This window comes from Globicephala melas, chromosome 9, assembly GCF_963455315.2.
Source record: "Globicephala melas chromosome 9, mGloMel1.2, whole genome shotgun sequence".
NCBI lineage: Eukaryota > Metazoa > Chordata > Mammalia > Artiodactyla > Delphinidae > Globicephala > Globicephala melas.
In genome coordinates, this window is record NC_083322.1 from 43,649,419 (window position 1) to 43,663,236 (window position 13,818).

Consider the following 13,818-nt stretch of genomic DNA (forward strand, 5'->3'; position numbering starts at 1 on the left):
GTAACTTTTAAAAAATAATCTTTGTTTTCTTCTAGGTATAAGATATTATTCATTATAGAAAATTGAGAAAGTACCAAAGAGTATGAAGAAGAAAATACAATCACCTGTGATCCTATCATTTCTCTTTGATAACTATTACTTGATCTTTGGAATATATTTGATTCAGTCATGTCAGATGATTATTATACTATTGAATTTAGTTTGTTACTGGGTTGTTGTTGCTTTTTTCTGCTTTATAACAAAGTGGATCAGCTATACATATACATATATCCCCATATCTCCTCCCTCTTGCATCTCCCTCCCACCCTTCCTATCCCACCCTGTCACTGGTTTATTATTTAAAACTTTTGTTATGTGTATTCATAAGTGAAATTAGGTATCTTTTCTCTTTTTGTCTCTTTTTGAGAGACATTTGTTTCAGGGTTTTGTACTAGTTAGTTCATAAATGGCATTGGGTAGTTAACTTCTTTTTATGTGTTATAGTTTATCTAGCATGGGAGCTGTTAAAGTTTGAAAGAGCTCACAAGTATAAAACCTGACCACAAAGCTTTTTGAAGGTCATTTTCTAATAAACTTATTTTTATGAGTTCTGTTCTAATGAGCACACATTCCATTGTTGGTTTTGGTTTGGTTTATTGAAGTATAATTGATTTACAATGTTGTGTTAGTTTCTTGTGTACAGCACAGTGATTCAGATATATTTATTTATGGATAGATAGATAGATAAAGATATTCTTTTTCAGATTCTTTTCCATTATAGTTTCTTACAAGATATTGAATATTGTTCCCTGTGCTATACAGTAGGACCTCGTTTATTTTATATGTAGTAGTTTGCTGATCCCAAACTTCTAATTTACTCCTCCCCCCCAAGCCCTTTCCCCTTTGGTAACCATAAATTTGGTTTCTGTGTCACACATTCCATTATGGAATGTACTATATGTTATCAAAACTTTTCTAAGATTAAATTAATTACTTTGGTTTACTATGTTGAGTTTATTAATATTCAGAGAGGTTTTGAAAGGGTTATATTTTGTGTTTTCTTCTACTTATATACTTTAAAAACTCAAGTTATCAACCGCTGATATCATCCATATAATTTCAAATAATTCTTTGCTACAAGTTATTAGTTTACGAACTTGAATCTCAGTAATTTTCTTCATTGTTTTCTTACCTTATTACTTTTTAAATGAGTTTATTTAGCATAGCAAGAAGAAGGGATAGTACGTTCTCTTTGTACTCTCCTTTTAGATATACTGGATATAATACATCAATAATAAAAGCCACTAATAACATAAAACTTTTTTACCATTTTTATTATAACCCATATCAAAATAGCAATCCTAAACAATACTGTTTCTTTTCAACATACAGAATGCCAACTTTATGATGTGGAAGGAGTCCAGAATTAAAACAAAAGTTTTTCTTCTTGTTGCATTTCAGGCACAGAAATCCAGATATAATAAAACAGGAACAATAATTTCAGTGCTAAGCATCTTGAAAGATCAGAACATAGTACATTTGAGAGTTAGGAAAGACTTCCTTCATTTATGGTACTGTCTTACATCGGATTTTCTTGAACTTGACCAACTTATTGCAACACAAATGTCATTTCCTCTAAAGGAGTTTACAGCATTTATTACTTTTTAAATAAGAAAGTAAAAAGATATAGACTGTGTTCAAGAACTTCATTTGAGTTTCTGAAAATTAAGTTATTCAATCCTAGATTTTTGCGTAGAGTTTTTTTTAATGTATACATATCAACAAAGATGTATTTTTTTAAATATATACATTTATTTTATTTATTTTTGGCTGCATTGGGTCTTTGGGCAAGCAGGGACTACTCTTTGTTGCAGTGCCCATGGGCCTTCCACTGCTGTGGCCTCTCTCGTTGCAGAGCTCCGGCTCTAGAGCACAGGCTCAGCGGTTGTGGCATGTGGGCTTAGTTGCTCCAAGGCATGCGGGATCCTCCCAGACCAGGGCTTGAACCTGTGTCCCCTGCATTGGCAGGCAGATTCCTAACGACTGCACCACCAGGGAAGCCCTGCATAGAGTTTTTAAGAAATGTATTGAGATTAGAACCATAGGTTTTCCTCAGTTTATATATATGTGTGTAAATTCATAAATGCAGCAATCAACTTTGCTAACAGTCACCTAATAGGATAAGTCTTTGGAATTATTTTAAATGAGAGAAAAACTTATGAGAAAATCTTTACTTGCTGTTCATTTCCCCAACATATAATAATTAATTGTTTTCATCTCTGTTTTTGCTCCTTAAACATTTTAAACCGTATTCATATAAACATTTATATCACCTTGTTTCAATTTTATTTTGAACGGTCACACTTTTAAAGTTAGTTGACTGTTGTCTTTTTCCGAGAAGTTTTGAGAGAAATCAAATGCCTAGACAGGTGTTTTGTATGATTAAAAAAATGGTCTTTCTATTTACATCGTGCAACAATTAGCAGGAACAAATTTGGCAAGAGTCCTTATAGAGAGTATTACATCTCACCTCCTACTGAATTGTCTTCCTTTTATGACTTTATTGTTTGGTTTGGAATAACTTCCTAGGGTGTCAAGCAAGTTCAGAATGAAGTTTAAAAATACATTCCACAGAGAAATGGTAATTGGATTATGGTAAATTAACTGTGAGTTAGTAGTTAAGTCATAGATTGGATTATTGAGAAATAACTACATACCACAGGTGTTATGTGGGATTATGAAATGATTTTTTTCATATATAACAATTAATATAATACCTTTATTCCCTTTACTCCCTGCCCAAAGATTAAAGGCAAAATCAATTAATAAGTTATTAAGATTTAAACTGATAGATTTTCTGTGGACTTTTTTGTTTTTTCATTATTTCAAAATTTTGAGAAACTTTTTTGATGGCAAAATATGAAGTGATCATTTTTAGCTTTTCAAGTTAATTGAAAATTGACGGTATCTAAAAGTTTTAACAAGTTACTCTGAAGTACAAATGAGTATCCCTTTCTCCGTTGATAAAGACAGGCAGTTTCAGTGTTATAAGGGGAGAAAAATCTGCCAAATATTTGAGTCCTGTATGATTCTTTGCTCTTGGCATATCAATTTCAGGTTTAGAGTTTGCATCAGGAGTGATATGAGTAATTTTTGTTTCTATGACAGTAAATAAAGAAACTCCAAGGCAACAAGGCCCAGTCATTGTGTCCAGAGATGAAAGTCCACTGTGCTGCTAAAGAGACTGCCTTTATGACTTCTTTTTTTCCTGGATCCTTTATGTCTCCTCTCAAAAAAAAAAAAAGAGGACCCTAGAGCTATTTGAAACAAAATTCATTTTCTTTCATTCAGTACTTGTGTCCTTGTTCCTTTTCTATGGCACAGTTTCAAAACATTACTCTTATATACATCTTTAGCCCTCTCATGTAAGTGTTATATTTATAATATTGCTGATCAAGTAAGAAAAAAAGTCTTCCAGCTCATGTATGTAAGTAACAAGTGACTTCTCCCAGACATTAGATTCCTTACCTATAATGAAGGGGGAAGTATTATCTTTCTCTTAAGGTTTTACTGATTAGATTACACAGGCATACCTCGTTTTATTGCACTTTGCAGATATTGCATTTTTTTACAAATCGAAGGTTTGTGGCAAACATGCATCAAGCAAGTCTATCGGGACCATTTTTCCTACAGCATTTGCTCACTTCATGTCTCTTTGTCACATTTTGGTAATTCCCGCAATAGTTCAAACTTTTTCATTGCTATCATATTTGTTATGGTGGTCTGTAATCAGTGTTCTTTAATGTTACTATTGCAAAAAGATTTTGACTTGCTGGAGGCTCAGGTGATCATTAGCACTTTTTAGTAATACATTATTTTTAAATTAAGGTATGCGCGGTTTTTTAGACATAGAGGGACACCCCACGAGACACACAATCCCACCCCCACCACGTATACCCACCTACTAGATGGAATTGAAAGGCCGAAGAAGTCCCCTATATGTGGTCAGGAAACAATGCTCACATTTCCTCTCTTCTCCACTCTCCTTAGAGTAGCTGGACAGAGCACTATCAAAGCCAAAGTCATCTATCCCTTAGAGACCAAAACATCCCTCTTGATAAGAAACTAGCCATCTTGGTTTTCATGCTGTAAAGTATTTTGTTTTGTTTTTAGGGTAAACTGGCTGAATTCCTTGCTTCTGTCTCTACTTTAGAAATACTGTTTAAAATAATCCATCCGTATGATGTTGACTGGTTCTGATTTTTTTTTTAAACTTTCTTTTCCGATTATGGACATGATCGGTTCTACTACTATATCATTTTTAACAAGCCATTTTTTTCCCCAAGGAACTCATTTATTTTATGAAGCTCAGAAAATAAAAGTGGCCCCTTAATCCCATTACTGACACTGTCTTATGTATTCTACTTTAGACTTTCCTGTGCTTATATAAAGATTTCTCCCCCAAAATTGGACTCTTGCTATAGATACTCTCATAACTCTTTTCACTCAATAGTAGATCATGTATGTCTCAGTATATATGTAAATATTAATCTCACAGAGCAGTACTGTATAGTGCTTTTTTTTTTTTTTTGCGGTATGCGGGCCTCTCACTGTTGTGGCCTCTCCCGCTGCGGAGCACAGGCTCCAGACGCGCAGGCCCAGTGGCCATGGCTCACGGGCCCAGCCGCTCCACGGCATGTGGGATCTTCCCAGACCGGGGCACTAACCCACGTCCCCTGCATCAGCAGGCAGACTCTCAACCACTGCGCCACCAGGGAAGCCCTGTATAGTGATTTATAGGCATGGATTCTGAAGTCACAGAGACCTGAATTTGAATCCATTTCTGCCACTTGCCAGCTACAAGCCTTAATTTATTCACCTTTAAAATGAGGATAATAACAGCACAAACCTTCTAGGGTTATGAAGATGAGATGAGATGAGGTATGTCAAGTGCTTAAAAGTATCTGGCACACAGTAAGCATACAATAAATTTTAGCTATTTAGAATAATCATGTTTGAGAACTGTATAATTTTTTATGTGTTTACCTCAATTTAGTCACCTCTCCAGTATTAATAAACATTTAGATACTGGGCATTTAGGCTGTTTACAGTTTCCCAGTATTATAAAGCAACCCTGCAATATACACCCTTGCAACTAAATCTTTGTGTACTGTCTTATTTCCTTAGGACATAAAATTGGTATGCCAAAGAGAATGTATATTTCTAAAGCCTTTAATAGTATTTCTAAATACCCCTCCAAAAAGGTTATGGAACTCTAACTCCACATTCTTTGTTGTTTTTGTTGAAGATGATTTATCTGGAGTCATGTTTCAAAGAGATATCTTTAAAATTCTTATCATTGCTAACCATATTAATATATTAAAGGACAGTTAAGTCGTCACATTCATGCATAATACAGAGGTGTTTTCAGAATGGATCACCTGGTTGCCCTTGAGCCTCCATTACTAGAATATAAAAGATTTTCCTCTAAGAGAAATGTTATGTTGGCAATCTTCTCATCTTATTAAGATAGCAATGCCAATTTTTAACATTTGGTAGGATACCAAGTTTGGTTAATTTGTTAGTGGCCTTTTTTAAAAGCTATTTAAAAATTTTTTGTGTTGTTTGTAATAGAGAATGCCACTTCACAAAGTTTGATTACTGAAATGTTTTGTGGGTTTGATTTCTCTTGAGCGTAGAAGAGAGAAGGCTGATATAAAAATTTATTTACGTAAGTGTAGCATAGCCAATTTTAGAAACACGTATAAACATGATAAACATGATAAAGCTTCCCAGAGCCCGTAGCATAACTTATGTATCAGGACCTGCCACATGGTATTAGCATATTTAATCCTACTACTCAGGTTGAAAACAAGACTGATTTTTCTTTAAAGGTTAAAAATATTTTTCTTCACAACAGTTTGCTTTCATTTCCAGCAGGAAGGGAACTGTTTTCAATTTTTTTAACCATAAAAATTAGTTTTCATTGTGTTCAGACTTTTTAGTAGATCTATGCATGGTCTTGTTGAAATTTACAGTGTAGGAAAATATGAAGAAAAACATAAAAGTCACTTTAAATCCCACTGCCCTGCAATAAAGACTGTTAACATCTTACCACACTTTTATGCATCATGTTTTTTTCACATGTCTTAAATGAACTAATCTTTTTAAAACTGTGAAACATACATAACAAAGTTTACCGCTTTAACTGTTTTTGAGTGTACAGTTCGATGGCATTAAGTACATTGACATAGTTGTGAAACCACCACCACCATCCATCTCCAGAACTCTTTTTATCTTCCAGACTGAAACTCTGTACACGTTGAGCAATAGCTCCCCGCTCTCCCCTCCTCCAGCCCCTGGCAACCACGACCTACTCTTTTTCACTTTGTATTGAAATATAATATTCATACAGAAAAGTACACATACTACAAGTAAGCTGATAGCCAAAAAACACATGAGGAAGAGAGTGTTTCAAAGTGTTACTGTTGAGGTTCCTTTTTTCTTTGCAGAGCAAGTTGGCAGTGCTCTACTAGTACAGATTTACGTTCTCTTAACTGCCACATTATTTTATTTGATCATGTTCTGTAGACTGACTGGTGACTAACTCAGAGCTAGCAAGCCTGTCACCCAGAGCATAATAAAGCACTGTGTAGTGATGCGTCACAAGACTGTTTTTGCATAGAGCTTATTAGCCAAGGCTTTTGGAAACGCCCTCAGCTGCACCTTGTTCTATATTAGTACTCCTCAGACAGGAAGAATTTTCTTTTGCTGCGGTAGCTTGTCTGGTTACCTTCAGGGTAAGTGTGTACAGTTCGTGTAAAAATGAGTTTCTCTTGTTTAACTTTATCTGATTCTTATTTGATTCTGTATCTTTTGAAATTTTAAGCATTTAAGCATCCAAATTAAGGAAATAAAAACAGAATGATCCTGTATAATGTAAAACTTCTTTATAGTTTGCAAAGATATGAATATGTAAAACTTTGCAGTGTCTTGAGTCTCAGAAATTATAATTTGTAGGATCTAATTTTAAGAGCTTATTGTTTAAAAAAAGAGCTTATTGTTTCACACATAGATGTTAAAGAAAAGCAAAGTACCCTCAGAAATCTCTTTTCAAGGGGAAAAAAGATCCAATTTTGTTGTTCATTAGTTGTTGTGTGACTCAGTTTTGCTGATAGCCACATGCTTTGTGTAGCTAGGGTTAGGAACTATTTATTATGGCTAATAATAAAGATAATTAATTTTTATTTTGTGCCCATAAGCCTTATCCAGGATATCTTGGAATGCGTTTATACTGGTATGTTTTATAAATTAATAAAAGCTGGATTACTGTCTGTAAGGATTATAACACATTGTGTATTGAAAATTAAGATTCAAACATATATATCACCATAATAGCCTAGAATGTTGTAGTTAACTTAGATTTAAATACTTGAATTTACTTTATTTTTTATAGTTAGCTAATGCAGCAGACCATTTCGTAAAGTAGTTTACTTGGTTTTTATTGGCAGCCTATATCCAAGCCCTGCATCTTGGGATGCTGCTTACTACCTGTGCTGTTCTAGGACATATTCAAGGACAGAGGAACTCAGAGTACTCTAAGGGTGATCAGTATAAATTACCTACTTTCTATGTGCCTTGGTTTACTCACCTTGAAAAACACTATTAGCTATTAGGTTAGTGGAGATGGGGAGGATAGATGAATAAATTCTAAGCTTTGAAATTGTGTATTTTCATAAGTATCTACAAAATTCTGACTGAGAAGCCACATTTTACTATTTAAGAAAATTGGTATAAATTGCCAATTTTTAAATAACTGGCCTTTGAAATCTGTTTTCTTTTCTTCTACCACCTTCTCTTACCACCTCACCTTTTGCTATTCAGTTTCATTTTTGTTTTCTCTCTGTATCAAGAGAAAGTTTCATTTTCCAGTTTGTGTATTTTTTTTTCACTGCTGCCTTGAAAATCTAATTAGGGAGAATTCTTTAAATGCCCCCAAGAAATTGATTTTATAATGTTATACAAATGAGGAACTTATAGTTTGATTTTCCATGTGCTAATCACCCTAAAAAAGTGTCATTATTAAAAACCCAAGCTTAGGACAAGTAATATATGTTGCTGAAGATGTGCAGTAAGATATTTAGGACTGTTGCTGATACACTGTCCATACTGTAGTAATGCATACCTTTTCTTATGTAAGTAGTATACAGTTTACCATTCAAAATTGCCTTAATTTATTGTGTAATTTAAATGTTTCTAAAAGTATCAAGCTTAAAGCAGAATCACAACTTTTTAAGCTAAGAATATCAATGAATTTAATCTTTTTTCACTTTCCCATAAGACAGTCAAGTGGGCCTTTAAAAGTATTCAATTTGCATTCAAATAGATACTTTAAAACTTGTATAAAGGCAAGTAAATTTTTTTCATATAGATATAGAAATTTTCAGTCATTTTGATTTGTAAATAACTTCAAGGTGTAAAGAGAATCATCTCAATGAAATACCACGATAGCTAAAATCAGTTATCAAGTTTGTGCTATGCAAGTGAAGTTCTTCTTACCTCTTGCTTCCGTCTTTAGCTTGGTCCTACATGTTCCTTGTAATGAACACTGTTACAGTAGAGACCTTAACCTCACAGTGAAAGAACACAAAGTAATTATTTTCCAGTTTCCACATTTTCCAGTCCACATATAAAGGTTCCAAATACTTAAAACTTCAGAACTTTCTTAGTAGAGAGTTCATAGTTCAAGGGTAATATTTTCTATTTTTGAACATGTCTTCTACACTTGATGTGTTTTTTTCAGCAGCTTTTCTCTTGAAGCATCTGCAACAGATGACTGCTGGCAAAGTAAGCCAGAAGTTTATATACCAAGTATAGGTTTACAAGCCTATTGGTTTAAAAATATCCTGCCCTAATTTTCAGTGTCTTCCTTAGAATAGCGCCAGAATGCTGACATTTATACCTTAGTCTTTACACTTCTATAATGATAGTGATTTTTCTATTAGGACTGCAGTGTCACTTCATGTGAGATTATCTTTGAGTAAGGATAAATTCTGGTCAGATTGCCAGTGAGGATTAGGAAGAATGAAATATCGTCATTGAAATTTGCAGAGTATCTAGTAAACTATTAGGTTTACTTATTAAAAATAACGTCCTAAAGTTGGCCATTAGCAGATTTCTGATCACTCTTTGTTTTCTTTTGTATAAATAAAATAATGAAGAGACCATGAGAAAGATGATTAACTCCTTTACCTACTAACACTGGCTTTTTTTTTTTTTCCTTCTTCTTTCCTTTTCTACTAAACATGAATGAATGCTCCACAAAGAGCCATACTTGGGGGCAGAGAGTGGAGAGGAATTGGGCTACTTGGCTATGTGTAACAAAAGACTTTAGATTCCCAGATATTAAAACGTATTCTTCACTACTTGAATTGTTTTCCTTCGAGCTTTTCAAGTGTTTCAGAGTATGTGATATTTTTGTAAACTCCACTGTACTTTTTCACATCCTCCTTCCTTTTTTTCAAGCTAATAAAATGGTTTTATTTAAATAGTGCCTTCTGAGAAATCTAGAAATCCTTTTCAGATATTAAATATTGAAGAAAAGCCATAAGCATTTAATATTTTACTCTTTGGATTCTATAAATGAAGAAACAGACTTGCCAGGCAGTTTTGATGACAGTATTTTTCAGATGTGAAAAAATGGAGGTATCTTACTATTTGGAAATACTGTTTATTCAAATCTAAGATACCATCAGTTATAAGATCATCAACTTAACTAACAGCCTTTCTGAGAGGGGTGGGAAATACTTTTTTAAGTAAGATATTTCCCAATTTTATATATGTAATTTAAGTGGAAGGGGGGATGGATTTTAGAATTTGAGAAATTTTTTTTATGTCTGCTACACACATTTTAATTATAAAGAACACAGATCTAATGTTCAACTTCTATTACTAGAGTTTAAGAAAAAGTCAGTTTTTCCCTCTCAACTAACTTACCCTTTTTAAACAGTGCTTTTATTATAAAATTTTGCTTACCTGGAATAAAGTAAAAGTAAAGTCATTGGGCTTCCCTGGTGGCGCAGTGGTTGAGAGTCCGCCTGCCGATGCAGGGGACACGGGTTCGTGCCCTAGTCCGGGAAGATCCCACATGCCGCGGAGCGGCTAGGCCCGTGAGCCATGGCCGCTGAACCTGCGCGTCCGGAGCCTGTGCTCTGCAACGGGAGAGGCCACAACAGGGAGAGGCCCGCGTACCGCAAAAAAAAAAAAAAAAAAAGTCAAGTCATTGAGGAACAAAAATAAATAATTTTCCCTAAGATTTATACTGCAAAAATGAAACTTAGTATAATGATAGGGTATTTTTAAAACTTTTGGTTTAACAAATAGATGCATATAAATTTCACCCAAAACCCTTAAATGATCATTCAATTACATACCTATTTTGTGCCAGACACTATGCTAGATTCAAACACAAGTCAGATCTTAGTCACATCATTTCACAAAATTAAAGATTTTAAAATGAGAAAATTGAAGAATAAATTTGACTTGTGTGGATTATGCTTCTCCTTACATTCTTATTCAGTAATAATAATGCATAGTTTTCCCACAAACTTCACCCTTACATGTAGAGATGTTGATAAAGTGTTCTTGCAATAAAGCATTTTCTTGCAAATATACACTTCACTTTAATTCTATTCAAATCTTATTAACACCATATAAATTCTTATAAGAGAGCTGCAACTTCTCCATACACAATTTTAACCCAAAACTTTGTAAGATAGAGTAAAATCTTTGCTGAGTTTCTTAGGAAAGAAAAAAAAAAAAAATGCCTTCAGTAACTCGGTATTTCAGTCAAACCAAAAGCACCTTCCGGGTATGTCATTAACATAAAGGAAGAGACTAAAATGTATGTATGTCACTTGTACTTTTTTTCTCTCTCTTTCACTGTGACATCACCTGGGAAAATCCAGAAGATTGGATAACCGAGAAATGCCTAATCAAGATTCTGCTGTACATGTGAAAATGGTGGGTATTTGAATATTTCCAGTTCCATTTATTAATGGTGAATCTTCACCACTTTTACCTCTGTCTCTAACCAGATAATTAATTATGGGACTGTAACTGTATACAGATCTTTCTTCCCAACGTTAGACACACAGTAGAACTTCGAATGTTTGTTGAATTGAATTTCTTTGGAATTCTTTTTGCTTGAAATATAATGTGCATTAAAGTGTTTCTCGGCATATAAAATGATTACCCCGTTCCTTTTTGTGCTAAATTTTCCTTGCTCAGCAACAGCACACTTAAATCATACAACATGAGATCTTTTCTCTTAGGCCTCTGAATTAAAATGACCAGCATTTAAGAATTTTTAAAAACTTCTTGAACAGCAGTAGCTTTCATTGCATTATAGAAATTAGGATGAAGTAGGGAAAATATAGGCTTTGGCATCAGAACTGGCTTCAGATCTTAACTCAGTCCTTGATAGCTGTGATACCCTTGAATGAAGGCAACCATCTCACCTTTAAGAAATGGGTGTGAAAGCACCAACCTTGTGTTGTTTTCATTCATATCTTTTCCCAGCTTTTTTAAGATATAATTGACAAATAAAATTACAAGATATTTAAAGTGTACAGTGTGATGATTTGATATGCATGTACATTGTGAAAGTTTACCCAATCTAGTTAACACATCCATGACCTCACAAATTTACCTTTTTTTTTTTTTTGAGAACATTTGAGTTCTACTCTCTTAGTAAATTTCAATTTTGTGATAGTGTTAAACATTATGATCACCATGTTATACATTATATCCTCAGACCTTATTCATCTTATAATTGAAATGTTCTTATACATATTTAATGAAAAAGTATATATAAAGTACCTCATAGCACATAGTAAGCACTCAGTGAATGTGAATCTCCTATATTATGTTAGTAAGTGTTTTAGCTCTGTAAGTAGCATTTATTTGTATTTGTGGGGAAAATTATGTCCATCCTCCTTATTCATAAAAATTTTTTAAATCACAGTTTCCGTCTTTTAAAGAGGACAACTGCCCCATGATCTCTTTCGTATTTTCTCTTTCTGTCCTTTTTGTTGTTCTTCCTCTTCTCTATTTTTTCATCCTTTTTCTTTCTAGTTTTCTTTTTCTGGTTTGAGCCTATAAACCAGAACTTAGCATGCAAACAGCTTTGTGTCACAATTAGTAAATCTCTCATTTAACTTTCCTCATCCAATATGTGATGGGAGGTTAAAGTTGACTCAAAGTGCTGATTAAGCTTGTCATCAGTATACTTAGAGCTGTTAGGACAAAGCATATGAAATTGCTGATTTTTTTAATACATCAAATATAGTCCAATATTGGCAGTTTTGTATGGTTCAGCCTAATACTTGGACATGATCTTTGCATCCATTGCATGATTGACATTTGATTCATTGGTACTGAGCATGAACATCACTGACTTAAATCATTCTAAACTCATTTTCTTTCTTGAGTTGATTTTCTTTTTTTAACCAAAATGAATACAAGAGACATAGGAAAGTCTTACCATATAATTTGTTGTTACCTGGATCCTAGAACCTTCTAACATGTGTCTCGTTTAGAAGCAAGTAGCAATGTAGTTAACCCACAATAACACTATTGAAGGAAAACAAGCCAAAAGATGATATACACTTAAATACTTTTTACTGTCATTGCGTGAATTTACACAATTTTTACCTTGGGTCTGCTTTTCTAAGAACATTGATACATCTTTTAAGTTGATATCTCCTTAGGATGTTATTCTTAACTTCTCATGATCTGAGTCCAAATCTCTCCTTCCAGACTTTACACACACTCACACTCTTCTCCATGTACACTTAAGTTCTAGAAAAACAGAGCTATTTATCTTTTTCCCACATTAGACCCTGTACTTTGACCCCTCCCCAGTCTCAGCATACCCAAATCCTGCTTCCTAGCTCCTGAAATCCTAGCTCCATCGGCCCTCCCTCCTTTGACCCCAGCAGAAGTAATCTCAATTTCTTCTGTTTCTCTGATATTGTACTTGGACATCTTGGCAATGTATTAGTTATTTGGGTTCCTGTATTATAATCCATGTTAGAGAACATGCATTTGAGTATAAGATGTATATCTTACTAAAACTTCTGTATCTTTTACAGAGCTGCTTAACAGAATACCTTACAGTTAAAGACTATATGGTAAATGAAGGAAAGAATTTGGCCTACACTCCCTTAATGTGGAGACAGGCCAGATATGTGGTAGGCAGGAGAGACAGCTATCGATAAAATTTAGCAGTGCATAATCTTCAGAGTAAATCATAGAATCATCCAGGTATGTGAGTGAGTAAATGTACCAGTCTGAATAGGTGGTTTTAAAAATCTATACTTTTTATGTCATCACATAAAAATTGTAATGCCCACTCCTTTGTACCAGTAATGAAGACTTTTGCTTGTACCATATCTGAACATTGGAAAACAAAGAAAAAATATTTTCCCTGAGAGCTTCAGACAAAGATTCTTAAGTAATTCAAACTAATTTTGATGTGGCCGTGTTTAGGAAAATTACAGGTAGACATCCTTAGGACAGTTTTGTGACTACTGTGCAGATATTCATTTATATCATCTCAGTGTATCCATAAGATAATATCAAACACTGTAATATTGCTATAGGGTTTTGAACAAAACTATATAACTTTGCAATCAATTTCTTTAGAAATCATGCATTCTGAATATGTAAGTAGACTAATAATTAGGAATTCATTTCATCTGTACAAATACGATATATTAAAGTTCAGCCAGAATAAGTATATTTTGGGTTTTCCGTAGATATCTTTAGCATTGCTTC

The 13,818-nt window shown here is 33.8% G+C and overlaps 1 protein-coding gene across 4 annotated transcripts in view; it reads left to right on the top strand.

Annotated features, from left to right (window-relative positions):
- The window catches only part of NT5C3A (5'-nucleotidase, cytosolic IIIA), a 41,046-nt gene that overhangs the window by 14,284 nt on the left and 12,944 nt on the right, over positions 1-13,818 (top strand). Inside the window, exons 1-2 of one of the 4 annotated variants that reach the window (XM_030857491.3) lie at positions 6,683-6,779; positions 10,947-11,001. The exons of 1 other annotated variant lie outside the window; for it this stretch is intronic. In XM_030857491.3, the coding sequence (XP_030713351.1) occupies positions 10,966-11,001 (36 nt within the window). In that variant the 5' untranslated portion in view covers positions 6,683-6,779; positions 10,947-10,965. Of the gene's footprint in view, positions 1-6,682; positions 6,780-10,946; positions 11,002-13,818 lie in introns of those variants that run through there. 2 more of the 4 variants (XM_030857490.2, XM_030857492.3) reach the window with 2 other exon arrangements.